This window comes from Sciurus vulgaris, assembly GCF_902686455.1.
Source record: "Sciurus vulgaris genome assembly, chromosome: 5".
Taxonomy (NCBI): Eukaryota; Metazoa; Chordata; class Mammalia; order Rodentia; family Sciuridae; genus Sciurus; species Sciurus vulgaris.
In genome coordinates, this window is record NC_136465.1 from 120,040,294 (window position 1) to 120,068,084 (window position 27,791).

At 43.1% G+C, this 27,791-nt stretch overlaps 3 protein-coding genes and 2 pseudogenes across 5 annotated transcripts; 1 reads left to right on the forward strand and 4 right to left on the reverse strand.

Annotated features, from left to right (window-relative positions):
* Nucleotides 1–82: 82 nt before the first annotated feature.
* Nucleotides 83–23,758, forward strand: MARS1 (methionyl-tRNA synthetase 1). The gene is given in 24 exon segments (XM_079142513.1): nt 83–295; nt 1,347–1,437; nt 1,599–1,677; nt 1,757–1,891; nt 2,245–2,320; nt 2,578–2,750; nt 2,922–3,028; nt 6,711–6,827; nt 6,965–7,168; nt 7,993–8,194; nt 11,288–11,362; nt 18,871–19,041; nt 19,130–19,225; nt 19,341–19,458; nt 19,815–20,028; nt 21,042–21,173; nt 21,260–21,263; nt 21,265–21,300; nt 21,303–21,371; nt 21,465–21,647; nt 23,031–23,102; nt 23,237–23,260; nt 23,348–23,440; nt 23,538–23,758. Coding segments are annotated over 24 exon segments (2,727 nt in total). The 5' UTR covers nt 83–186; the 3' UTR covers nt 23,685–23,758.
* Nucleotides 13,627–15,848, reverse strand: LOC306662283 (small EDRK-rich factor 2-like; annotated as a pseudogene). The gene is made up of 2 exons: nt 15,801–15,848; nt 13,627–15,007 (listed from the first exon to the last, which is right to left on the reverse strand). The product of its transcript is annotated as a small EDRK-rich factor 2-like (transcript).
* On the reverse strand, nt 15,442–23,665 carry LOC306662624 (glyceraldehyde-3-phosphate dehydrogenase-like; annotated as a pseudogene). The gene is made up of 3 exons (XR_013766660.1): nt 23,529–23,665; nt 20,893–20,938; nt 15,442–17,874 (listed from the first exon to the last, which is right to left on the reverse strand). The product of XR_013766660.1 is annotated as a glyceraldehyde-3-phosphate dehydrogenase-like (transcript).
* DDIT3 (DNA damage inducible transcript 3) lies at nt 23,693–24,639 on the reverse strand (the record flags this gene model as incomplete). Its single annotated transcript, XM_079142511.1, has 2 exons — nt 23,693–24,280; nt 24,502–24,639. 2 exons carry the CDS (start codon nt 24,637–24,639, stop codon nt 23,912–23,914), a joined length of 507 nt encoding a protein of 168 aa, XP_078998637.1. The 3' UTR covers nt 23,693–23,911.
* On the reverse strand, nt 24,566–27,791 carry LOC306662626 (DDIT3 upstream open reading frame protein). The gene is made up of 3 exons (XM_079142512.1): nt 27,633–27,791; nt 25,275–25,318; nt 24,566–24,659 (listed from the first exon to the last, which is right to left on the reverse strand). The coding sequence occupies exons 1-2, from the start codon at nt 27,693–27,695 to the stop codon at nt 25,277–25,279; spliced, it is 105 nt and encodes a 34-aa protein (XP_078998638.1). The 5' UTR covers nt 27,696–27,791; the 3' UTR covers nt 24,566–24,659; nt 25,275–25,276.

Consider the following 27,791-nt stretch of genomic DNA (forward strand, 5'->3'; position numbering starts at 1 on the left):
CTTGTCTGGATGGTAGCCTCTTCCTGTTTCCAGCTTTGCATGACGGGAAGAAATAGTCCACTTTCCGGGAGTCGACCGCCGGCAATTCTTAAGACAGGACTTCATTTCCCGGGGTGCCTCGCGGCGGCCGTCAACCCAAAGGCGGGAGGCTGGTTCCGGTTGCATCAGCGTGGGCTTCATCTGGAAATGAGGCTGTTCGTGAGCGAGGGCGCCCCAGGAAGCCTGCCGGTGCTGGCCGCAGCCGGGAGGGTCCGGGGCAGAGCAGAGCTGCTCATCAGCACTGTAGGCCCCGAAGGTACTTGAGTTGGTGCTGGTGGGCAGTGGATGGGGGTGGAGGAGCGGGACCGAAACACGACCGACGCTCACTCGGCGTTTGTTTTCGTGAATCCCCAGGCTTGTACCACACATTACCATCGATCTCCTTTCTTTGGTCACTCCGTTAACAGTTATTTACCCTCTCTATACTCTTTCCTCATTTCCATTCTCCTCTCTTTCGTCTTTTTGCATCCTGAGCTTGGCCTCCCCTTCCTAACCCTCCTTCACACCTATCAGTCACCCCCAACCCCCATTCACTTGCATAAGCGTCTCCAGGAACCTCTTTGTTGTTTTTAGGACCCCCACTCCCTAGACACCCAGGTACTTGTATGCACACACATCTTTTCAACTCTTATCTTCTCATTCCCAGCTTGAGAACTCTTTTTTTTTTTTTTTTTTTTTTTTAAAATACCAGGGATCGAACCTGGGGCATTTAACCATCAGGCCACATCCCAGCGCGCCCCCCCCCCACATTTTTTTAAAAATTTTATTAGAAATAGGGTCTCGCTAAGTTGCTGAGGCTGGGCTTGAACTCGCAATCCTTCTGCCTTAGCCTCCTTTAGCTTTGCTGAAATTAAAGGCGTGCGATAGCACGCCCAGCCCCCAGCTTAAGAATTCTTAAGCGGTTCTTTTGTCAGTCCTCTATTTTTCTTAATTCTGTCTTTCCATCGGGACCTCAGATCTTTCCTAAGGTATCCTAGTTGCTTTCAGTTGTTAACAGTTTTTGGCTGCAGCACTGCCCCTATACCACCACCTCCTCTCTGCAATCCCATCTGTTATTTCCAGCTGATAGTCTCAGCTGAACACCTGCTGACCTCTCCAGCATTTTATGAAACCCTGTTTCAGTGGTCCTATCTTAGACCTTCTGGGTTGATATTGCCCATTTTACTTCTCTTTTTCTGGGAACAATGCATAGTTGTCCTAAGTTAACAAAGTATTTCTTCCTTTTTTTTTTTTTTCCTCCTTTCTCTCCCTCTCTCTTTCCTGTGGCACCCCTTCTTGTTTTTTACCCATTTTCTTTTCTGCATCAGAGTGTGTGGTCCCGTTCCTGACCCAGCCAAAGGTCCCTGTCTTGCAACTGGATAGTGGCAACTACCTCTTCTCCACTACTGCAATCTGCCGGTCAGTATTGGTCCTCGATTACAAGGGAGGTCATTGGATCAAAGCACACTTCTCTTGTTTGTGTGGCTTTATTTGCAACCACTGTTTCACTGAGGGGTGAGAAATAGACTAGATAAATGGGTCCTTTAAATTTCACCTTCTCTTGTTTTCTCCCTGGGCAGATACTTCTTTTTGTTATCTGGCTGGGAGCAAGATGACCTCACCAACCAGTGGCTAGAATGGGAAGCAACAGAGCTGCAGGTGGGGCTAAGGCACAGGGAATGGCAGGTAGGTCCTTGCCCTGCATGCCCACCCTGATCTGTGTCCCTTTTAATTTTAGCCAACCTTGTCTGCTGCCTTGTACTACTTAGTGGTCCAAGGCAAGAAGGGGGAAGATGTTCTTGGGCCACTTCGGAGAGCCTTGACTCACATTGACCACAGCTTGAGTCGCCAAAACTGTCCTTTCCTGGCTGGGGTGAGTTGGTCTTGAGATAGGGTGTGGGGAAGGTTTATAGTGTAAGGATTAAGGGGGCAGACTGTCTTCAGAGTGTTCAAACCCCAACACTGTCATTAGTAGTGTAATTTGCTATTTAAGACAAATCTCTTAAACTCTAATACTCAATTTTTGCCATGTGCAAAATGGAAATAACATTAATACTTATGAATATCTCTGTGTCTCAATGAGTTATTTTGAGCCTTGAGATAATATGAAATGCTCAACACAGTGCTTGATCATAGCAGTTTTTCAGTGAATATTATATATTATTGTTGGGGGAAAAAAATCAGTGTCTTATCTGTGTACCTTTTTCTTTTCTTTTCCCAACCAAGGAAACAGAATCTCTAGCTGACATTGTTTTGTGGGGAGTGCTATATCCATTACTCCAAGACCCAGCTTACCTCCCTGGTGAGAATTATGCATATCACTTTACCCCACAACCTCAGGAACTTGGTGTAGGGGTTACAGAACAGACAGTAGAATATTGAGGACCTGGTTCAGGATGAAGCTTGACAGGGCAACTGTAGCAGAAGATGGCTGAGGGAATTATGGAACGCAACCGGAGAAACCTTTGAAACCTTCAAAGAAAGTGAGGCGGTCCACCCTTGCCTGCCCAATCTAGGTTCTGTGCTTACTGATTCTCTTTTTTTCTCCCATAACCATAGAGGAATTGGGTGCCCTGCGTAGCTGGTTCCAGACTCTGAGTACTCAGGAGCCATGTCAGCGAGCTGCAGAGACTGTGCTGAAACAGCAGGGTGTCTTAGCTCTTCGGCCCTACCTCCAAAAGCAGTCCCAGCCCAGCCTACCTGAGGAGAAGGCTGTCAGCAATGAGCCTGAGGTTTGAAACAGGACAGGGAACCTTCACAGAGCCCTGGGACCTGAGGTGGGAGGTGACTGGGAGAAAATGTTGAGTATTTGTCTAATTTCTTTAATTGTTGGAGAGCAAAGAGAGTTTTTTTACCTTGTGGTGCCCCCTCACCTGGTAAGGGATTCTATATGCTCTTTATAGGAGGAGGAGCTGGCTACCCTGTCTGAGGAAGAGATTGCTATGGCTGTGACTGCTTGGGAAAAGGGTCTGGGAAGCTTGCCCTCCTTTCGGCCCCAGCAGAATCCAGTGTGAGTAGGCACCAAGGAGTGGGGCTTGGTTTTATAAGTAGAAATTGTTGATAAAGGGGAACAAAGTAGGCAGGCCTTGTTCGCTCATGGCTCTACTAAGTTCTGTGAAGGAAAAGTATAGGATCCTATAAGAGAAAAGATCAAAGGGAAATAATTTAGAGGTCTGTCTTAAAAAGTGATGTTTAAGGTAAACTCTTGCAAGATGAACAGTTACTTGCAAGGGTAAGAGTGGTTAAAGTGTTTCAGAGGAAACTGTGCAAAGGCCTGAGGGGCAAGAGAGTTTGGCTCTTATAAGGAATTCATTAAGCACTAGGGGAAGCTGGTCGGTCGAGGAGCAAATGGATCAAGATGAACCCCCCATCCCCACCCCATGTCAGGGATCAAACCCAGGACTTTGTGTATGTGTGTGCATGGCAGGCAAGCACACACTGAGCTACATCCCAAGTCCAAGATGAGTAGAGAGGGAAACAGGGTTGAGATGATAGCATACTTTCTTAACTCTTGCATTTTTTTGCTTGCTGCTCTTTATCCCTGTATTACCTACATCTTACTGCTAGTGTATAAACTCTTCTTCCAGAGAGTAGTTCTGTCCTTTCCTTTTTTTTTTTTTCCTTTCAATAATGGAGCTTGAACCCAGGACCTCAAGCATGATAGGAAAATGCTCCATCTCTGAGCTTTATCCCCAGCCCTTTTTAATTTTAATGTGAGACAGGGTCTTGTTAGGTTTCCCTGCTATCCTCAAATTTGTGATCTTTCTGCCTAAGTCTCCTGAGTAACTGAGGTTACAAGTGTGCACTGCTGCACCTGGCTTAATTTTTCCTTCTTTATAGAGCACAAGATAGTCTTAAGGGCTTCATTATCTATGAACTCCCATTATTATATTGTGTTGTGATTGCTCATTATGTGTCTCTTTCCTTACTAATCTATACGTTTATTGAAGGTAGGGGTTGTCTTTTCTTTTAGGGGATCAGCTGCTTGCATAGGGCCAAGCATTCAGTAGCTATTGATAAAATTTGGATGAATTGTGAAAGTTCATCTTTCGTTTATTTGCTCCTTTTGAGTATTTCTTTTTTTTAAATTTCCACTTTAAAAAATTTTTTTTAGTTGTTGATGGACCTTTATTTTACTCATTTATTTATATGCAGTGTGAGAATTGAACCCAGTGCCTCACACATACTAGACAAGCACTCTACTACTGAGCCACAACCCCACCCCCAATTTCCTCATATTTAAAAAAATTTTTTTAGTTGTAGATGAACCCAATACCTTTATTTATTTATTTTTTAATGTGCTTAGAATCGAACCCAGTGCCTCACACATGCTGAGCAAGTGCTCTACCCAGAGCCGCATTTCCAGCTCCTCCACATTTTTTTATTGGTGCATTATAGTTGTACATAATGGTGGGATTTGTTACACCTTTGAGTATTTCTTTTAAGTATTATGGATTCAGTTTAGTGCTAAATACTGTGAGAGCTCACAAAAAATAGGAGATGGTGTTTATTTTTTGATATTGGGGCATGAACCCAATGGTCTCTTATTTTTGAGCTACATCCCCAACTCTTTTTATTTTCAATCAGGGTCTTGCTAAGTTACTTAGGGCCTTGATAAGTTATTGAGGTTGGTCTTGAACTCATGGTCCTCCTGCCTCACTGGAATTACAGGTGTGAGCTATCACGCCAGCTTTTCTTATGTGTTTATATAGGCTAACGTGTTTAAATGCTTAACTTGAGGAGGGCTGGGGCTATAGCTCAGTTTTAGAGCACTTGCCTAACATGCCTGGGTTTGATCCTCAGTACTGATGGGGGAAAAACAGTAGAGGAGGAGACAATTGACATTTAAGACCTATAGTCAAACTAATCTGTCTTATTTTAATTTTAGGCTATAGTGCCTATTTGCCTATAAAGAAACCCTTTTTGCGCCAGGTGCAGTAACACACGCCTGTAATCCCAGCAGCTTGGTAGGCTAAGGCAGAAGGATCACAAGTTCAAAGCCAGTCTCAGCAATTTAGCAGTAATCTACTTGGCAAGACCCTGTCTCAACATAAAAAATGAAAAGGGCTGGGGATGTGGCTTAGTGGTTAAACACCCTCTGATTCAATCCCTGGTCCACAAAAACACAAGAATAAAAATACCTTTTGGCACTTTGTATTTCACCACTTCATGGACCTCAGTAGCAGTTATATAGTAGCCTCCTTATCTGAGAGTTTGCTTTTCATAGTTTTACTTTCCTGCAGTCTGAAAATATTAAATTGAAATTTTCAGAAATAATTAAAAAAATTTTTTAAATTGTAGATGGACACAATACCTTTCTTTTGTTTGTTTATTTTATGTGGTAAAGGATATTTTATGTGGAAGAGGATTGAACCCAGCACCACATATATGCTGGGCAAGTGCTCTACCACTGAGCTACAACCCCAGGCCCTCAAAAGTTTTAAATAATTTTTATTACAGCATATTTTTATAATTGTTTTTTGTTAGTTACTATTATTAATCTATTGTACCTGGTTTATAAATTAAACTTTATTATAGGTATGCATGTGTTGGAATAAAACAGGATATAAAGGGTTTGGTATTTTCTGCATTTTTGAGGCATCCACTTGGGGTCTTGGAAAGTATCCCCAGCAATTAAGAGGACTACTGTGTTATAGAATGTAACCCCCTTGAGGGCAGAATCCAGTACATATTCACCTATATATCTGCCATAGTACTCAGCACTCTCATAATGAGAAAGAAGTGAAAGGGTAACACCAAAGGAGTGCTACATGATATGGTACAAAGTGATTAGGGTCTCAGGATACAAGGACTATAAGAGGCCAATTATCAGTGAAAGAAGGTCTTCTAAAAGCACAAAACTTTTAAGTTGGATTTCAGAAACAATCATGATATGGGAGAAAGGCCAATGCAGGAGAAATTAGTGATACCTGTGCCGAGGAAATTAACCGTAAAATGTTCTGTGGAGCAGATGGACCATCTGACGAGAACTATAGCAGCAGTTGGAAAGAAGGGGGTAATGTGAGGGTATTGGGGAACCAGTGATTGTAGGCTCAGAATGGTTGGAAAGATGACATAAGCCCTGAGGAGTTGTCAGTGCTAAGGAAAGGGGAGGGTTATAGGATATATGCAGCCGAGCTTTTAAGGGTGAAGAACTCTGAATAAGGAATACTGAGTTGAATGACTTCAGTCAGCTGATTGAGTGGCATAACTAGGAATGATCCCGGGAAAGTATGGAGAAGATAGTGGCTATGAAGGCAATAGCTGGTGCCTGTTGGTTTTAATTAGGTCTTGAGGTACTGTTGACATAACACATGGGAGAAGAGGTCCACACTGGTGAACATTTTGTGGATAGTGAGTGAACATGGTTGGACAGAGCCTAGGAACTAGAGTTTTGTGAATATTTGGGAACCTCTGATCTGAGAATGAGCTAATGTCAGCAGTAAAAAGGACAGAAATTAGTGCTGAATGAGGCAAATGAAATGTATATAGCAGTACATGAGGTGTGCTCACTGTGAATACTGCAGCTGTAAGGGATCTTACGGTCCTGTGGGTTCATGTGTGAAAAGACTTCAGATGTATGGAAACCCGTGACAGTTGAACAAGGTTGTGTCTGGGTGAACTGTGCATTTTTCAGTCTTTCTTGACCTTGGCATCTCCTCTGTTTTTTTCTCATCCTCCTCCTTTACCAGGTTGCCTGTGGCTGGGGAAAGGAATGTGCTTATCACCAGTGCACTCCCTTATGTCAACAATGTCCCTCACCTTGGAAACATCATTGGTTGTGTGCTCAGTGCTGACGTCTTTGCCAGGTGGAGATAGCTGCTGGAGAGATCTCTTGAGGGAGGGGTGGGCTCCAAAGGAATAGGATGCCTAAAGGATGGGAACTTTAAGGATCCTGGGAGCAAAGTCTAACCTGGGCCCCCATGACCACCATATGCCCTTCCAGGTACTCTCGCCTCCGCCAGTGGAACACTCTTTATCTGTGTGGGACAGATGAGTATGGGACAGCAACAGAGACGAAAGCTATGGAGGAGGGTCTAACCCCTCAGGAAATCTGTGACAAGTACCATAACATCCATGCTGACATCTACCGCTGGTTTAATATCTCATTTGATATTTTTGGTCGTACCACCACTCCACAGCAGACCAAGTAGGTTTCCTCACATGAGGCAGAAATAGGGGGTTGAAGGCTGGAGTTTGAGGCAGTGAGAATATCATGGAGACAGAAGGAACCAGGGTGATGTCTAGGATTTCCTCTTGAATTCAGGATCTGAACATTGCCCCACAATGTGTCACGGGCATTATCAGGCTTTCCTGAGGGCATTCATTGTGTGACCAGAGGCTGAAGGAGCACCTGAGGGAGGGTAGAGACAGGACTTACCTGCCTTCCTTCATTGCCTCCTTCTTCTTTGGCTGCCTTAGAGTCTTAAGATATTACTTCCCAAACCTGTGTGCATTCATAAAAATACACTTGTGGGCTGAGGTTATGGCTCAGTGATAGAGCGCTTGCCTAACATGTGTGAGGCACTGGGTTTGATTTTCAGCACTACATATAAATAAATGAACAAAATGTCTGTCAACATCTTAAAAAAAAATACACTTGTAATAATATTTGCCCTTACAAAAGCTATGTAGCAGACAAGCTGCCAGCTGATGGTACTGTGCAATTCAGCACCAGGACTGATTGAAGAGCAGACACAGTCTTGAAGAGAAAGCAAATAGTCTGGATTCAACAAAAATAAATTCTTAAGTGCTGAGGGAAGAGATTGTGTGGGCAGATGAGGAATAGGTATGAGGGATGTGGACTTATCCATTAAGACTCTAACAATGAATGGATGGAGGAATGGATGGCCTTTGCCTTGATAGGCTTTCTGATTTCTTTGGTGCTTGGACTGAATGAATTTGGGTCCCTGGTTGGAAGGCAGGAGGGAGGTATGCATATTTCCTCTACCTATGTCTTACTTACCTTGCCAGAATCACCCAGGACATCTTCCATCGGTTGCTGGCACGAGGTTTTGTGCTGCAAGATAGTGTGGAACAATTGCGATGTGAACGCTGTGCCCGTTTCCTGGCTGATCGCTTTGTGGAGGGAATATGTCCCTTTTGTGGTTATGAAGAGGCCAGGGGTGATCAGTGTGACAAGTGTGGCAAGCTCATCAATGCCATTGAACTCAAGGTATGAGGAAGGTTTCATGGGAAGTGGAAGGAAGCAATTCTTGGGGGAGGGGGGGTGATGCTGGGTTTAAACCCAGGAGTGATCTACCACTGAGCTGTATCTCCAGAACTTTTTTATTTTTCATATTGAGACAGTCTTGCTAAATTGCTCTGCTAAGTTATGAGGCTGGCCTGAGACTTGTGATCATCCTGCTTCAGCCTCCTGAGTCACTAGGATTACAGGTGTAAACTAAAAATATTTATCTTAAGGACTCCCAGTTTTGTCCCATTAAGGATCTTTTAGTGTGTGTATTACTGGGAATTGAACCCAGGGGCTTATGCATGCTAGGCAAGTGCTGTACTGTTGAGCTATGTCCCCAGCCCCGGGATTTTTATTTTAGCATCCAAAACCATCTCAGCAGCTCATCATTCAGTTCATTTGAAAATATTGAGTATTTACTACATGCTTAACATTGTTCTAGGAAATACATGGTTGCTTTTATACTTCCAATCTTTGCTCCTGATTTGGGCCACCTGATCTACATTACTTTAGCGCCTTCTCTCGTCTATAAATGCCCCTGTCTTCTAGTTCACATTTAGTGGTTTGTTATTTACTTATTCATAAAGATTTTCTTTTTATAAAATTATCTATAGTACTGGGGATTGAAGTTGGGACCTTGCACTTGCTAGGCAGGCACTCTAACATTGATCTGTACACTCAGCCCTTTCTAAAATTTTTTTTTTTGAGACAGGGTCTTGTGAAGTTGTGCAATCTGGCCTCAAATTTGCAATCCTCCTGCTTCAGCCTCCTAAGAAGTTGGGATTATAGACGTGCATCTGGCAGTTTGGCAGACATTTTTAAATCTGTACAGGCTAGTTACAGTTTAGGGACTAGGGACAAGGAAGTGAGTAAGACAGATTTTTATCCAGTGTGGGAACGATACCAACACTAAACAAGGAAATAATATAGGATAAACTGCCAGGAAGATGTGGGGGAGAGTGGGCTTTAAGTTAGGTGATGAGGGAAAGCCTCTGAAAGTAAGTTACGTTTGAACTGAGAGTTGAACTGAAGAATAAGAAGGAGCAAGCCAGGTGATAGGTGATATTAAGAGTGTTGCAAATTGAAGGACCGGGAAATGTAAAGGCTCTGTTAGTCAGCTTTTTGTTGCTTTGACTAAATACCTGAGATAAATAATGTGAAAGGAAGAAAGGTTTATTTTGATTCACAATTTCAGAGATTTCAGTGTATGGTCTTTTGACTCCATTGTGTCCTGGGCCTGTGATGAGGCAGAACATTATGATGTGGAGCAAAGCTGCATGGCAGCCAGAAAGCAAGAGTGAAACTGAGGCAAAATATAACTCCCAATGACCTACTTAGGCCTCACCTCTTCCAGTTTATACCGCTTTCCAGTAGCCTATTAGGCTGAATCTATCAATGAAGATTAATTCATTGATAAGGTTAAAGCCTTCGTGATCTCATCACCTCTCAAAGGCCCTACCTCTCATTGCTGCAGTGGGGACCAGAACCTTCAACAAATGGGCTTTTTTTTTTTTTTTTTCAGTGCTGGGGATTGAACCCGGGCCTTGTGCTTGCCAGGCAAGCACTCTACCAACTGAGCTATATCCTGGACCTACAAATGGGCCTTTTGAGGGACATTTCAGATCCAGGTAACAAAGCTCAAAAGACAGAATTGAAAAGACCAGTGTACTGTTGCATAGTGAAGGAGAAGGAGGATAGATTAAGATAAGGTCAGTTAGATAGGCAGGGGCAATATTACCAGGGCCTCCTAAGCTATTGCAGGAATTTTAGATTTTATGCTTGTGGAACGGCAAGCTGCTTTGTGGAAAACAGATGGAAAGGAAGTGAAGAGAAGTGAGGAGAAGGGTTTGGAAGCTAAAATCCAAAAATAGGATGATGCTGGCTTAGACTATATAATTAGCAGAAGAAATGGCAAAAATAAATAGACTTGTGATATATTTTGGACATAACTATAGTGCTGGTTACTCTGAAATTTGGAGTAAAGAGATGATTTATAAATTTTTGATATGAGCTGGGAATATAAATCGGTGGTAGAATGCTGGCCTAGCATGTGTGAGGTCCTGGGTTACACAGCACCACCACCAAAAAAAAGAAAAAAAAAAAAAAGGTGTCGGGCAGGGAGAAAAGAAAAATTGACTTGAGCAGCTTGGATAGATGCTAGTGCTATCTCTGACAATGGGCAAGATTAGGAGAAAATGCCTTCATACCAAATGCAGTGATACTGTTTGGGTTTGCTAAGCTTGAGATACCTGTAGTCATCCAGGTAGGTAGTTGGATCTAAGCCTGTGGAATTCAGGAGTGAGGTCCTGAGAGAGTTACAGTTTCTCACCTTGAAAACCCCAGGTGAGCCAGTTGTTGTGGCACACATCTGTAATCCCAGTGACTCAGGAGGTGGAGATAGGAGGATTGCAAGTTCAAGGCCCTAAGCAACTTAGTGAGACCCTGTCTCAAAAAGGACTGGGGATGTAACTCAGTGGGAGAGTGCCTCTGGGTTCAATCCACAGTAACTAACACCTGTCTGATAGCTGCTGTGCGTGCTCGAACACACACACGCTTCCAGGAGGTGAAAACTACTGGAAAGTTGCATTGATTGACTCCACCTAACTGTTTAATACTATAGCTGTTACCCTTCATAGTTGTTATATTCAATTTCTCCTACACAATTTGGTATTTTTTGACATTTTGCTTTATAAAGATCTGTGTTTGTTTCTTAAGTAAACCATTGCTCCCTGTCTCGACTGTAACCTCAAGGAGAGGAGCTACATGTTGTCTTTTTTTGCTCCTTTCTCCTCTCACACAGTGCAGTGCTCTGTACTAGTTTGTGCTTAGAGAATGCTTTTTCCTACTCTGAAGTGATGGAACAGAAATGTGAAACTCTGAAGAACAAATTTATACTGTGCAAATTTGACTTTCCCAAGTTCCAAGAAGCCCAAGTAGTTGAGTGGTCTGGGTGTGAGCCTGAAGCTCAGCTAGAGGGCAGCTGAGGCACTCTTCCCTCTGTGTCCCTCTTGCCTGTGCTCCTGATCCTGTCTATCTCACCTTGGGTCACCCCTTCTCTGGAATTTCCCTTCACAGAAACCTCAATGTAAGGTGTGCCGGTCCTGCCCTGTGGTAAAGTCCTCCCAGCATCTGTTCTTGGACCTGCCTAAGGTAAGTGAGCCTTTAACTTAACTTAGTCTTCGGAAGGCTGCTTCTATCCCTCTACCTTAGCCACAAATATGGATGTTTAACCACTCTCGAGTGTTATTTATTTCCATTAAAAATTATCTGCTGTTGTGAAGCGATAAGACAGATTAAAGGGCACAAAGCAAAAGTCCTAAATCCATCAAGCCCCGGGTTCACTTGCCAGAAATATTTACTACTGTGCATCTTTTGTATCCAATCAGAAATGTCCTGTGCATATAAAAGCATGTTTATTCCTCTTGCTTTCTCTTAACACAATTTGGTTTATGGCATTTACACTTTTCTGCAACCTGCTTGCTTTTGCTTTCTAATGTGTCTTTTGTAATGTTCCCCCCGGCCCCTCCATACTATGATTTGATCTAGGGGTAATCTATCATTGAGCTACATCCCATTTTAATTTTTTTATTTTGAGACAGGGTTTTGCTAAGTTGCCCAGACTGGCCTTGAACTTTTAATTTTCCTGCTTCAGTCTCTTGAGTTGCTGGGTTTACAGGTGTGTCACTGCTCCTGACTTATAATCTGTTTTGACCAGTTTTCTACCTTAGTAAATCTGCCTCCCCCCATAAACTTTTTTTTTTTGGTACTGGAGATTGAACCCAGGATACTCTACCACAGATCTATATCCCCAGCCCTTTTTATTTTATTCTTTGTTTGAGGCAGGGTCTCACTGAATTGCTGAGGCTGGGCTAGAATTTGTGATTCTCCTGCTTTAGCCATTCAAGTTGCCGGGCTTACAGGGATGACAGACGTGTGCTGCTGGGCCCAGCTCCTTATTTAACTTTCTATTTGGAAATAATTTCAAGCTTGCAAAAAAGCGGTAAAAATAAACTTGCTAAAACAAAGAAGCTCATGTTGTTTAACCAGAAGAACCTTGCCCTCCCCATTACTCAGAATCAGTTATGATTTTGTTCCATTTGTTTTTAGCATATTTGCTCTCTTCCTTTCTTTCCCTCCTCTCCTTCCTCTTTATATATGTAATAGTCTCTTTATTTTTAAATACTTCAATGTGTTTCCAAGAAACCAGACTTTTTTTTTTTTTAATAAAGATGGATTTAAATGTTTATTTTTATGTGGTGTTGAGGATCGAACCCAGTGCCTCGCACATTTGAGTCAAGCACTCTGCCACTGAGCTACAGCCCCAGCTCAAAACCAGACATTTTTTTGGATAACCACAGTGAAGTTTAACATCAGGAAATTTCATATTAATATATTTGTCAATGGGCCATCCGAATTCTAATTTTTTTCAATTATCCCACTAACATATAGGATTGAACCCAGAGTCTCATACATGCTAGGCAAGCACTCTGTCACTGACCTATACCCCCAATCCTTTTTTTTATATTGAGAAATATATTTATTTTATTTTATTTTTTTTTGTGGTACTGGGGATCGAACCCAGGGCCCTGTGCATGCGAAACAAGCACTCTGCTAACAGAGATAATCCCCAGCTGAGATATATATTCATTTATTTTAAATATTTTGTTTAGTTAGAGGTGGACACAATACCTTTATTTTATTTCTGTGTGGTGCTTCATGAACCCATGGCCTCACACATGCTAGGCGAGTGCTCTACCACTGAGCCACAACCCCAGCCCGATACATTTTCATTAAAAAAAAATTGAAAGTTGCCCACTCTGGCTTTGAACTTGAGATCCTCCTGCCTCAGCCTTGCAAGGCAATGAGATTACAGGTGTGTGCCACTATGCGCAGGACAATATATATATATATATATGTGTGTGTATATATGTATGTATGTATATGTTTGGTACTGGGAATTAAACCCAGGGGTGCTTGATCACTGAGCCACATCCCCAGCCCTTTTTAATTTTTTTTAAAATTTGGATACAGGGTCTTGCTGAGTTGCTTGGGGCCTCACTGAGTTGCCGAAGCTGGGTTTGAACTCACAATCCTCCTGCCTTAGCCTCCTGAGCTGCTGGGATAACAGTCATGCACCAATGTGCTGGGCCAAGACAATATTCTTTATAGCATCATTTTATTCCTTTGGTATGGGATCTAGCTCAGAATTATGTGTTGCATTTAGTGTTTTGTTTTGCTTTGTTTTTAATCTCTATAGTTTCCTTTGATTTTAAACACTTCTTCCACTTTTGTCTTTTATGACATTGACATTTTTTAAGATTGTGAAGGGCTGGGGAGATAGCTCAGCTGGTAGAGTGCTAGCACAAGGCCCTGAGTTTGATCCCCAGTACCGAAAAAAAAAAAAAAAAAAAAAAGATTGCAGGTCCTGACCCTCTTTTCAAAATAGAACATTCCTCATTTTAGATTTGTTGGATATTCCCTCATGATAGGGTTCATGTTTTGCATCCTCTGGTTAGAATATGCATAAAGGATATTGTATCCTTTTTTATTTTTTGTGGTGCTAGGGATTGAACCCAGGGTGTTGTGCTTGGGAGGCAAACACTCTACCAACTGAGCTATATCCCCAGCCCTATTATATCCTTTCTAGAGACACATGATGGCCATCTGTCCCCTCACTGGTGCTGTTAATTTTTTTTAATTAATATGTTACTCATATTCAGAAGCAGGAGGATCACAAGTTTGAGGACAGCTTGAGAATAAAAAAAGGGTTGGTGATACAGCTTAGTGATAGAGCACTTGTTTAGCATGCACAAGAACCTGGCTTAAATCCTCAGTACCATAAAAATGAAAAAAATATTATTCATTTTCTCTAATGTATCATTAATACTTTCCTCCTTGCAACTTAACAAGTAGTATGTGGGAATGCACTTAAGATCATGCAAATACTTGACTCTTTATGAACAAAATGTTGACTCTAAATTTAGCATCTTTTTAGCATTTTTACCTAAGCCAGTTTGTACATGTGGTGCTGGAGATTGTACCCAGGGTCTCGTACTTGCTAGGCAAGCACTCAACCACTGAGTTATAACCCCAACCCATTTAAAAATTTTATTTTATTTACTTAGTTTGTTTGTTTGTACTGGAGATTAAACCCAGGAATACTTTACCACTGAGCTAAGTTCCCAGCCTTTTTTATTTTTTGAGGCAGGGTCTCACTAAGTTGCTGAGTCTGGCTTCAAACTTGAGATCCTCCTGCCTCAGTCTCCTAAGTCACTGAAATTTTATTTTTGAAACAGGACCTTGCTAAGTTTCTCAGGCTGACCTTGAATTTGCAGTACTACTACCTCAGGTTCCCAAGTAGCTGGAATTACAGGCATATACCACTATGACTGGCTTCTTTCTTTTTTTTAATTACAAAACTTAGTATTTGGGGGTAAGTCCCCACAAATAAAAACCACTGGGAAGGGTTAATCTTCTCACCCTCCAGGAGTGGTTCAGGGGAAGAAAGAATAGCTACCTAAGGGGAAGGAAGCACAGAAGGAACTCTGGATTTGTGGCAAAGGACCTGCTGTGGGTTCTGGGACCTGTGCATACTACAGGAGGAAATAGCATGGTGAGGTTGGTTCAGGAACAGCTGTAGGGCAAGGGGGTAGACATGAAGCCTCAAAGTTACTTAGCTTCCTCCTCCTTCTCGTTTGCCTTTTTCTGCTTCTGCTGCATGATCTCAGAGTCCTGCTTATGGGTGGCAGCCAAAAATCTGTCATTTCAGTGCTTTCCCTTAACTGAGTAGCTCTGCTTTTTCCAGTCAGCAAGCTCATATTAGTTACCTTGGGTCATGGCCATGGTAGCAGACTCTGGCCTGCTTCTATTATGTTCCCTTGTTCTGTGTGCACCGAATCAATGTTTATCATGACGAATTTCCAACTCTGCCATTCCTTTCCACATTTACCTTCCTCTCTCATTCACTTTTTTGGTTATCTTATTTACTTTCAGCATAGATTCATGGATTCCTATCTTTTTAAATGGTTTATAATTCATTTCTGCCCTGAAATTATTTTCATGCTGTAATTGTTCCTTATTTGACCAATGGGGGGGGCTCTTATTTACTCTCCTTAATTTTTTTTTTTTTTTTTTTTTTTTTTTTTTTTTTGTGGTGCTGGGAATTGAACTCAGGGCCTTGTGCTTGTAAGGCAAGCACTTTGCCATCTGAGCTATCTCCCCAGCCCTACTCTCCTTATTTGGCCAATGGGAGATGTCTTCTCTGTTTTTGAGGTCTCTCACCACTTTTTAAATATTTATTTTCAGGCATAACAAAATAACTCTAGGTTCATTTTGTTTCCATCATGGAATTACCATAATGCCACAAAGCTTTGGTTTGTTTTAGTAAGGAACGGTAGTAGTCTAAAATCTAAGTGGTAGCTGTGCTCATTGCTACTGAATTATCTTTGTTTTCAGACTTTTGCAGCAAAGAGAGTTAGGCATTTCTTTTAGGTTCATACTCATACTGAAATTTCACTTCAGCCCTACAGAATTTGTCCTCTTTAATCTCATTTAATATTCATATCTTCCTTCTTCCACAGTAAGTTACCAAGTTCCCAAAAAGCTTCAGCACGCTGACCCATTTGCTCAGTCCCATAGTAGACTTAAAACAATTTCAGAATTGCTTCTCCCTTACCTCTACCAAAAAATCTACTAGGAGCTGGGGTTAGCTTACTGTTAGAGCACCTGCTAGCAGGTGCAAGGCCCTGAGTTTAATCCATTGTACCACAAAACAAAACAAAACCCAAACACTTACTCAAAAGAGTTTTAGAATTGTTGACAGTCCTGACTTCTTCCCTATACTGAAGGTATTAGTCAGGTAATGTGTTCAAAATTTACTTGGATTAGTTTTTTCCCTCTTCAGTGAAGTCATATTAACAAAATAAGTTAATAGATAGCTTACTGTATATCTTCTTTTGAATTTTGCATTTTTCACAATGGTATGTTTTGGAAATCACTCTGTATTCATTCACAGATTATCCTCATCCTTTTTGTATTTTTATGGTACTAGGGATTAACACAGAAGGTTCTCCATGTTAGGCAAGTGCTCTACCACTGAGCTGTGTTTATTTTTGAGACAGGATCTCATTAAGTTGCTCATCCTGGCTTCAAATTTGTGATCTTCCTGCTGACTGTGATGGTACACTCCTGTAGAAGATGGCAAGTTCAAGGCTAGCCTTGGCATCTTAGCATGATCCTGTCTCAAAATCAAAAATAAAAAAGATTGGGGATGTAGCTCAGTGGTAAAGTGCCCCTAGGTTGAATCCCCAGTACAAAAGAAAGAAAAAAAAAAGTTTTGTGATTCTGCTGCCTCAGCCTCCTGAGTAGATGGGGCTACAAGTGTGTGCCATTGTGGCCAGCCAGTTTTTTTTTTTTTTTGCTGGGTACAACTTTATTGGTGGTATGTGACAGTAGGGCTCCTTTAAGCCCCTCCCTTTCTTCAGGGGGTCTGGAATGGAAATTAGGAGGAGGGGAGATTCTCAGTGTGTTGAGGGACTGAGTTAGGGGCAGGGATTCCTCAGCTGAGGGCCTCTCTCTTCCTCTGTGTTCTTGCTGGGGCAGATGGTCCACGGGCTCTTACTCCTTGGAGGCAGTGTGTACCATAAGGTCCACCACCCTGTTGCTGTAGCCAAATTAATTGTCATACCAAGAAATGAGCTTGACAAAGTGGTGGTTGAGGGCAATGCTGGCCCCAGCATCGAAGATGGAAGAGTAGGTATCACTGTTGAAATCGCAGGAGACGACCTGGTCCTCTGCGTAGCCCAGGATGCCCTTGAGGGGGCCCTCTGTTGCCTGCTTCACCACCTTCTTGATGTCATCGTATTTGGCAGCTTTCTCCAGGCAACAGGTCAGATCCACAACTGACAGGTTGAGGGTGGGCTCATGGAAAGCCATGCCAGTGAGCTTTCCATTCATTTCAGGGATGGCCTTGCCTTTAGCCTTGGCAGCTCCAGTGGATGCAGGGATGATACCCTGGACAGCCCCATGGCCATCATGCCAGTTTCCCAGAGGGGCCATCCACAGTCTCTGAGTAGCAGTGATGGCAGGACTGTGGTCATGAGTCCTTCCACAATGCCAGAGTTGTCATGGATGGCTTTGGCCAGTGGAGCTGAGCAGTTGGTGGTACAGGAGGCATTGCTGACGATCTTGAGACAGTTGTCCTACTTCTCGTGGTTCACGCCCATCACAAACATGGGGGCATCAGCAGAAGGGGCAGAGATGATGACCCTTTTGGCACCACCCTTCAAATGAGCCCCAGCTTTCTCCATGGTAGCGAAGACACCAGTGGACTCCACAACATATTCAGCACCAGCATCACCCCATTTGATGTTGGCGGAATCTCGCTCCTGGAAGATGGAGATGGACTTTCCATTGATGACAAGCTTCCCATTCTCAGCCTTGACTGTGCCATGGAATTTACCATGGGTAGAATCATACAGGAACATGTAAACCATGTAGTTGAGGTCAATGAACGGGTCACTGATGGCAACAGTATCCACTTTGCCAGGGTTGAAAGCAGCCCTGGTGACCAGTTGCCCAATACGGCCAAATCTATTGACTCCGACCTTCACCATCGTGTCTCAAGGGACGCAGCTGGCACTGCACGAGTAGAGAAGAAGTGGCTGTCTGTTGAATGGGGAGGATCAGAGAGCCGAGTTTATTTTTAATAACTACACAGTATACGGTGGTATCATAGGGTTTTTTTCCCCCAGCCATTTTCTATGTTCATTATAAAGCAGATTTCTAGTATTTTGTAATTACATATAATGTTGCATATGTATTTTTGCATTATTGGATGTTTATCTTTCTTTTTTTTGTTTTTGTTTTTTTTTGTGTTTTTTTGCGGTGTTGGGGATTGAACCCTGGGCCTTGTGCTCGCAAGGCAAGCACTCTACCAACTGAGCTATATCCCCAGCCCGATAAATTCTTTAAAAGTGATCGTTTGTTGTGTTAAGGGTAAATGTATATGTAGTTTGTCGTCAGCTTTTCCTCAGTAAGTGTTGTACTATTTTGCATTTCTGTTGGCAATGTGTGTCTAGTCCTCATAGTCATACCAATGGAATGTATTGTCAGGCTTCAGAAGTTTGCTTCATTCTTTTAGCAGCAGTGTAGTATTTATGTGGATGAGTTCCATGTAGCATCCCTTCAAGATGTTTTTGATTTCAAAAGTGGTATTAGGGCTGCGGTTGTAGCTCACTTGGTAGAGTACTTGCCTAGCATGTGTGAGGTACAGGGTTTGATCCTCAGCACCACATAAAAATAAAGGTCCAAAAACAACTAAAAAAATATTTTTGAAAAAAGTGGTATTAACTTTTTAATATTTTAGATAGAAATTTATGACATAAAAAGTGGAAGTTCCTACAGAAGAATAAGCATAAATGCATGTTTCCTCTGATTTATTTTTTTTTTCTGGTCAATATTAATCTGTTGCTGGTCACAGTGGCACACACCTGTAATCCTAACAGCTTGGGAGGCTGCACCAGGAGGGATTGAACCCAGGGCCTTGTGCTTGCAAGGCAAGTACTCTACCAACTGAGCTATATCCCCAGCCCCTTATTTATCCTTATACTAACCACATATGAGACTGTCCTAATTCTGCCTTCTGTCTGCCATCTCAGCTGGAAAAGAGATTAGAGGAATGGTTGGGGAAGACATTGCCTGGCAGTGATTGGACACCTAATGCCCGGTTTATCATTCGTTCTTGGCTTCGGGATGGCCTCAAGCCACGCTGTATAACCCGAGACCTGAAATGGGGAACTCCTGTACCCTTAAAAGGTTTTGAGGACAAGGTAAAAACTCTTTAACATTTATTCATTATCTTGTTTCAGTCTGAAATTTGGGTTGGTCCCTACTATTTTCCTTCTCTTGACTCTCTAGGTATTCTATGTCTGGTTTGATGCTACTATTGGCTACTTGTCTATCACAGCCAACTACACAGACCAGTGGGAGCGATGGTGGAAGAACCCAGAGCAAGTGAGCAGTTCTTGCTTAGCCTGTCTATGGGGAGGACATGTATGGCTGGGTATCTGTCTGGTCTTTTTTGGAATTTTGAAGAAAGTCTCAGATCTCTCTCAACTATATTCCTTAGGTGGACCTTTACCAGTTCATGGCCAAAGACAATGTTCCATTCCATGGCTTAGTCTTTCCTTGTTCAGCCCTAGGAGCTGAGGACAACTACACCTTGGTCAAGCACCTCATTGCTACAGGTGGGTACCCTAGAAGAAAGTAGATGTGCAGTTCCTAGGGAATGAAGACTGAGGCAGTATTTGGAAGAAGATCCTGGTGAGATGCTGGGTCTTGAGTCAGAGAATAATTAAAACTTGAGAACTTCATCCAGAGTAAGGAAACAAGATTCTGAAGAAAGAAAAAACCCAAAGCTAAAATTCTGTATTACATATGAGCAAAGAGAAAAAAAGCCCAGAATGGCTAGGAAGGGATCCCAAGTACAATGCAGATCAGTGATATTATTGGACATCCACCATTAATGTTAAAGGAAAGGGAAGAATTACTGGGTTGGGGAGGGGAATGTTATTTGAACAGATGGTTCTCATTCTCTGTCCAGAGTACCTGAACTATGAGGATGGGAAATTCTCTAAGAGCCGTGGTGTGGGAGTGTTTGGAGACATGGCCCAGGACACAGGGATCCCTGCAGACATCTGGCGCTTTTATCTGCTATACATTCGGCCTGAGGGCCAGGACAGTGCCTTCTCCTGGACAGACATGCTGCTCAAGAATAATTCGGAACTGCTTAATAACCTGGGCAACTTCATCAACAGGTGGGAGTTGGTGAGGGCTAGAGTCAGCAGAAGAGCTGAAATGGGGCCAATTCTCCCTCAGGAGATAAGAATGTAGAGAGAATAAGTGGGAAGGAGACAGTGAAGGATGGGAAGGACACTTTGGAAAATTGATTTGTCAGTTGGACTCTGCTTCCAGCACATAGGCAAGGTATGCTTCAGGCAATAGAAATTTAGCAAAAAATATCACAGAGGGATTTTCACATATTGTTTTCTAACTAATGTTCTTTATAGAAATGAAGATGTATTTTTGCCTCAAAAAAAAAAAAAAAAAAAAGTTCACTTGCAGGCCACTAAAAAGTTTGAGAAAAGGGTTATTTCAGTGTAATAATAGGAGGCTTCTGCTCTACTCTTCAAAGTTGTTACATTAGGCTCCCATTCTACTCTTTGTCCCTATCACAGTGATTCTGCAGTCTGAAGAAATATTCTCGATGGCTTAGACTTCTGTTTCTCTCTCTGAGCCCTGGGCCTTTAGCTCAGTACTACTTACCCTTTCAGGTTTTTTCATTAACCATGTTCAACAGGTAGCCTTCATTACAGTGTTTAATAGCAATTAACACATAATAAATTTAAACTCGAGGGCTGGGGTTGGGGCTCTGTGGTAGAGTGCTTGCCTCACATGTATGAGGCCCTGGGTTCAATCTTCAGCACCATATAAAAATAAATAAAATAAAGGTATTTTGTCCATCTACAACTAAAAATATTTTTTAAGAAATTTCAACTTGATCATTCTTAAAATTTACTTAAAAGCAAAATGTGTAATTGCTTACCTTGATCCGGTTTCTTCATTTGAAGAGTCACATTCTTAGGGGAGAGAGAATAAAGGCTTAATTTGTTAAACCTTACTTTTGAGTTTGAGGGGCCAGGAAGCATTTTTATTTGGGAAGGAATCCTGAGAGAATGAAAAGTTGTGGAAATTGGGTCAAATATCTGTAAAGATACTGGACAAAATAAATTTTATTTTCCTCCTCTTCTCCTTCTCTATCTCCATTAAGAGCTGGGATGTTTGTGTCTAAGTTTTTTGGGGGCTCTGTGCCTGAGATGGTGCTTACCCCTGATGATCAGCGACTGCTGGCCCATATTACCCTGGAGCTCCGACACTATCACCAACTGCTGGAGAAGGTTCGGTAAGTAACCCTGATAGCTCTGCCTCTTAGTGATTTGCTAGAATGTTGAGAGCCTCATACACCTTGGCCTGCCTCCTCTCTTCCAGGATCCCGGGATGCCTTACGCAGTATCCTCACCATATCTTCGACAGTGGCAACCAATACATTCAGGTGAATGAGCCCTGGAAGCGGATTAAAGGCACTGAGGCTGACAGGTATGTTAAAGGGGTAGGACTGTCTACAGAAATTAGGTGGCTGATAGGCTGTGTCCTCCCTGAGGTCTTGATTAAATCTCTCTTCTCCCCAAGGCAGCGGGCAGGCACAGTGACAGGCTTGGCGGTGAATATAGCTGCCTTGCTGTCCATCATGCTCCAGCCTTTTATGCCCACGGTTAGCGCCACCATCCAGACACAGTTGCAGCTCCCACTTCCAGCCTGCAGTGTCCTTCTCACGAAGTTCCTGTGTACCTTACCAGCAGGGCACCAGATTGGCATGGTAGGTCTCCTAAGAGTTAGAAGGGCCACTCTCTCAAAATTCATGCTTTTACCATTGACTGTTGGGGTGGGGTTAGAGAAGACCTAACATTCTTGTGTTCTTTGCTTGGAGCAAGAGGCTGTTATAGGTGTTCTGAACCCCTTCCCCATTCTGCAGTTGGGTTTGCTTGTGATATAAGGTACTTGGTATTGGTTCGTAAGTTCAGTGTTACTCATTTTCATGCCAAGACCGTTCCCGGCACATAAAATCTAACTGATACACAACCATTTGAAGAAATACTAGCAGGCAGCAAGGCAGGGAGAATTCAGGGCAGCTATTTCTCTTTGACACAAGATTATTACAAAGTACACCCTAAAACTTCTGGATTGACTTAGCATCATTAAATGGTTTAAATACTCTCTGACCCTACTAATATTTTGGACTTTCTGAGTGAATGCTTTTTCTGAATTCTTTTCTTAACCAATAGGTATTTGTTTAGTGTTATGTTCCTTCTAAGATTTTTATTTTGGGCAGGGAGGCAGTACTGGGAATTGAATCCCAGGTCCATTCACTTGTCCAAGTGATCTACAAGTAATCAACTGTTGAACTACATCTTTGGCTCTTTATTTTTTGAGTTGGCCTTGAACTTTCAATCCTCCTGCCTCTGCATTATCAGGAAGAACTTGACATAGGCAATGCCATTTTGAAATATATACTCCATTTTAGAAGAATCACTTCACAGTCACTGTGACTCAGCCTGACCTAAACCCCAGACAGTAGTCTTCTGTCATGCAAAGAAACCACAAACGGGCTGGGCTTGGTGGCTCAGGAGGCTGAGGCAGAAGGATTGTGAGTTCAAAGCCAGCCTCAGCAACTTAGCAAAGACCTAAGCAACTCAGTGAAACCCGGTCTCTAAATAAAATACAAAAAAAGGGCTGGGGATCTGACTTAGTGGTTGAGTGTCCCTGGGTTCAATTCCCAGAACCAAAAAACAAAAACAAAACAAAACTGCAAATACTCCTTCATCTTAAGAAATTGTTATCTGGGACTAAAATCCTGGAAACACCTAGTTCATTATAAAAGTGACACCACAAGGACCCTTCCCCACAACCCCCAACTGCAAAAATCCGCCCCCACCTCTCATGTCTACTCCAGGCTGTAAGCAGATGGTCTCAGTCTCCACTGGGCCCTCCTCCACAGGTTTGTCTGGAATAAACCTGTGTTACACATTTCCTTCGTTTGTTTCTTTCCTTACATGTATTATCTGGGATTATAGGTGTGTGCCACGGTACCTGGTAGCATTAAGGAGTTTTAAATGTCAAGAGTAGGGTTGGAGAGACCCATTATATAGTTTGGTAGAGTGTATATGTAAGCAGTGAATGATTCTGGAATTCTTTTTCACAGGTCACTCCTTTGTTCCAAAAATTGGAAAATGACCAGATTGAAAGTTTGAGGCAGCGCTTTGGAGGGGGCCAGGTGAGAAAGCTAGACTGTGCCCTCACCCAAGAGTCACAGCAGCATCTCCTTAGTTTCCCCAAGTAGTCCTCACTCATCACACTTTTCATCTTTTGACACTGCTACTTCCTTATAGTTTTTCTTTCCTGTCTTAGCTAGAAGAGTCCTTGGAGTTAAAGGTAATCACTTTTCTAGAGATGTTACATAAAACTGGAGATCAGGGGATGTTTCTGGCAGCCAGCAATAATAACCCTGTTGTTCTGCAGGTAAAAGTATCCCACAAGCCAGCAGTTGTAGAGACTGTTAAAACAGTGGGGCCACAGCAGATACAAATGCTGATGGATGAAGTGACAAAACAGGTATGAAGCTGAAGCCCACTGGGAGCCTGGGAAAAGCTGACTCCTAAACAGGTTGTTTCCTGGTCTCACTGTTACTCCCCCCGCTCACCTTTCTTAGGGCAGCATTGTCCGAGAACTGAAAGCACAAAAGGCGGACAAGAACCAGGTTGCTGCAGAAGTGGCTAAACTCTTGGATCTAAAGAAACAGTTGGCTCTGGCTGAGGGGAAACCCCTTGAAACTCCTAAAGGCAAGAAGAAAAAGTGAGAGAACTTGGCTCATAGAAAGTCTCTTTAATGGATATGAACAGTAATAAATAAATGTACAATCTCTATATACAACCTGAGACCCTTTCCTTTTGTCTCCCCCATGCCTTTCCCCTACTGGACATGTGGTTGAGGGTCACATCACTGGCACTGGTGTAAAGATGGTCAGTAGCCACTTCAGGGTAAGGTCGCTAGTGGCCCCAGTTGGGGAGTGATGGTCCCAATTGTTCAGGCTTGGTGCAGATTAACCATTCGGTCAATTAGAGCACGGCGTGTAGCTTCTACTTCCTGAGTCAGGCGCTCAATTTCCTGCTTGAGCCGTTCATTCTCTTCAGTCAACTGTGCCACTTTCCTTTCATTCTCCTGTTCTTTTTCCTTCATGCGTTGCTTTCCTGCCCGGACTGGCCACTGGCCACTCTGTTTCCGTTTCCTAGTTTTTCCTTGGTCGTCGTCGTCTTCCTCCTGAGCCAGGGAGCTCTGACTGGAGTCTGGAGAACGAGGACTCTGGGAGATGCTTGTGACCTCTGCTGGTCCTGGCTCCTCAGCCAGCCAAGCCAGAGATGCAGGGTCAAGAGTGGTGAAGATTTTTGATTCTTCCTTCAAAGAAATGAAGAAAGGAAAGGTGGATATTAGTAGAGAAAGCAAAGGTAATATCTCCTTCACTTTATTTAAAAAATTTTTTTTGCAGTTGTAGATGGACAGAGTACCTTTATTTTATTTGGTGCTAAGGATCGAACCCAGTGCCTCACACGTGCTAGGCAAGTGCTGTGCCACTGAGCCACAACTCGGCCTTTCCCCTTAAGAATTAGCATTCTCACCTCTTCATTTCCAGGGGATGAGATATAAGTGCCCCCATTTTCATCTGAAGATAGGACCTCCTGTAGATCCTCATACCAGGCTTCCAGCTCCCAGCTGGACACGGTCCCAAAGGAAAAAGGCAATGACTCAGCTGCCATCTCTGCAGTTGGATAAGGTTCTGGAAAAGTACATACTCAGGATAAAAGCTCCACTTGGCAAACAAAGTCTATACCACAGGTTGGCAAACTAATCTATAGATGAAGAGTTTTCTTGGAACATATCCATTTATTTATGTATTGTTTATGACTGCTTTAATGCTATAACAGCAGAGATTAATAGTGATAACAGACACTTAACTGAACATACATTCTTAGGAGATCCTAATGAAAGTCCTCAGCCCACTTGGGAACTCTGTAGGTAGTTTTAAGGGGCAATTACCAGGCCATTTGTGCTTCTTTCTGTGTGGGGAGTTTGGATAAATGATCCTTTGAGTCCATCTAACTTTGATGAGACTGAAGATGAGCAAGGCAAACCAACTGTCTTTGTTAGGGCTGACCTGGGGAGCCAGATTTCAATTAGGAAATGCTCTAAAAATAGTGATTTGGTCACCATGTTGTTATGGGGCAGGCTAGGATAGACATGTCCTGATAACAAAAGCTTGCTCAGATTCAAACCTTGCTCTCCTGCCTCAGGCTGGGTCTTCTAATAACTTCTTAGGATCCCAGCAAAGGGAGCCTAAGTAGCTTCTCCTTAGGAGTTGGTTCTGGGAAAGAGTTGGGTGAAATTTACCTACCTTCAGGTGTGGTGATGTATGAAGATACACTTCCTTCTGGAACACTGTGGGAACAAAGATAAATGTTAGCCATTTTTGGAAAGAGAGGCAGATTCTTCTAACCTCTTATTGGTCCCTCTTTCTGGTCTTGTGAGATATAGTTAGTTAAAAGGTTCTATAACCATTTCCAAGGACAGAAGAGAGCTCTGCTTCCTTTATTTTTAGTTGTGACATTTGTAGTCCTGATTACATAATAGTAAAGTTCTGGCCAAATCAGTTTCTCTAAATTTAAGGCAGAACTCAAATGTGCCAGGTAAGGACTAAACTCAAGGAAGAAGTCTAGTGGCATTTTCCTAATTCTGTTCCTACACTGATATTCTCCAAATGTACATTTCCAGTCTGGGACCTTCAACTCTGCTATCTACTGTATACTTACCATCTCCTCTTGGATGTGTAACAGGCATTTAGATTTATGTCCAAAGATAATCTCCTGAACTTTCCCTTCCAGGGTCATCCCCATTTCTAGATGGTTAATGCAAAAAATCTCAAAATCATTCTTGATTCCTCTGCCCTCACATTTGACAATCCAATCTAGAACACTAGGAAACCCTTTTTTCTTTTGTACTGTGGACTGAGCTCAGAGAGGCTCTACCACCTAGCTGTATCTCCAACCTTTTTTATTTTGAGACAGGTTCTAAGTTGGCAAGGCTGGTCTCCAACTTGGCAATCCTCATTCTTTATATATCCCCAGCCCTTTTAAAACTTAAGTCATTTCTTTGCTCTGAATCTTCCAATGATTTCCTATTTCACACATATTAAAAACTAATGTCCTTAAAATGGCTTGAAAGGTCCTACAGAATTTGTCTGCAAATTGTTGAGTTTTCATAGGTCACTCTCACCCTAGTCCACCTGGCCTGTTCCTAAAGATACCCATCTTAGGATCTCTGCTCTAGCTCTTCCATCTGGAATGCTCTTCCTTCCATTTTATCTGCATGGCTCACTGGCTTGCCTCCGTAAGGTATTTATTTTTTGGTATTGGGGACTGAACCCTGGAGTGCATTACCACTTGTTTACATCCCCAGCCCTTTTATTACTTTGAGACAGCATCTAGTTAATTGCTGAGGCTGGCCTCCAACTTGCTATCATCCTGCCCAGCTTCCAGAGTCACTGGGATTATAGGTGTGCACCACTGTGCCTGGTTTAGGGCCTTTCATTTAAATGTCACCTCAGTGAGGTAATTCCTGGTCAACTGATAAAAACTAATCACCGTAAACATTTCTTTTTCCTGTTTTAGTTTTCTCCATGTCAATAATGGCTACCACTGACATGTAAGAGCTTTATAGGTATAGAATTTTTTTTTTTTCTTCTTATTTAGAAATACACTTTTAGCCCCAAACTGCTTGGCACATAGTGGGTGCTCATTAAGTATATGTTAAGAATGATTGAAGCTCCCCCCACCCAGTTTCACTTATAGTAAAGGGAAGACTAAGCCCAGAGCTGCCTGTCCCTGGAGGCTGGAGACGCAATATTGCTCCGATTGTTTCTCTGCAGGGCTGTCCTCTCAAGGGAACACTTCCTTGCCTTCTAGTGTGTGGGACTTGGCTTTCATCAGCAGTGGAGCTCCAGGCCAGAGGGCTACAAAGCCAAACGGTGGGGCGGGCCTGATGCAATGGTTACGCAGAGATTAGCTGGGAGACAGAATGGGGTGGGGAGAGGAAGGGATCGATTGATCCCAGGAGGAGGACAATACCTTGGGGAAAACCCAAATGGCTTCCCACGTTTAAAGAGACCTAAGCTGCTCTCTTGTGCGGGAGGCCCAGGGACCTCTGGGGAAAAAGGGAAAACCCATCTCTCCCTGTTCATCGGCACCCCTCCTCCCAAAAATTCTGTGCAGCGTCCAGGATCCCCAACTACCTCAGTGGACATGCTGACCCACTCGAGGTGCTGTAGCTGAGAGAGCTGGGCGGGGCAGGGGGAATGCCAGCAGTGTTGAAAGGGCGGATACAGACTGAGCCACAGGTCACCCAATCTCGGAGCTGGGGTGTGTCCTGCTGTCCCGCCTCTCACTGGACAGGCCTAATGAGATGGCCTGGAGTTGGCTACAGAGAATGAATTTCCCGAGGGCAGCGGGGGTCCCTTCAGCAGCACTGAGCAGGAACCACGCTCCGGTGAGGTTGGGGTGATCCTATCGCCTAAAGTTAAAAGGGGCCTATAAACACAACTCCTGAATAAAGAATTCTCCCAATCCCTCAGACGGTTTCTGAGATCACTGTGGCAGGGGGTGGGCCCATATTCTAAAGAGCGACACCGAACTTTCGAGGGAACACCGATGTTCGCGAGGATGGAAAGGCAAAGGGTACACAGGGAGTCAATACTCGCCTCTCTCCTTAGGTTCCGGATTTGATTTTGGCTCTGTCGCTGCCACCCGCTCATCTTCAACATGGTATGCTCTGTCTTACACCCAAATTTGACCTCAGACCGCGGAGCCGTGATCTTTTATGATAGCCTTGCCCTCCTCCCACGGGCGGGATCCAGAAT

Bases quoted from the DNA above. Each gene is read 5' to 3' on its own strand.
- LOC306662626 (XM_079142512.1), bottom strand. From the start codon at position 27,695: ATGTTGAAGATGAGCGGGTGGCAGCGACAGAGCCAAAATCAAATCCGG. The intron at 25,319-27,632 runs GCGAGTATTGAC...TTGTTCCCACAG, and splicing joins TCCGGAACCTAAGGAGAGAG to TGTTCCAGAAGGAAGTGTAT.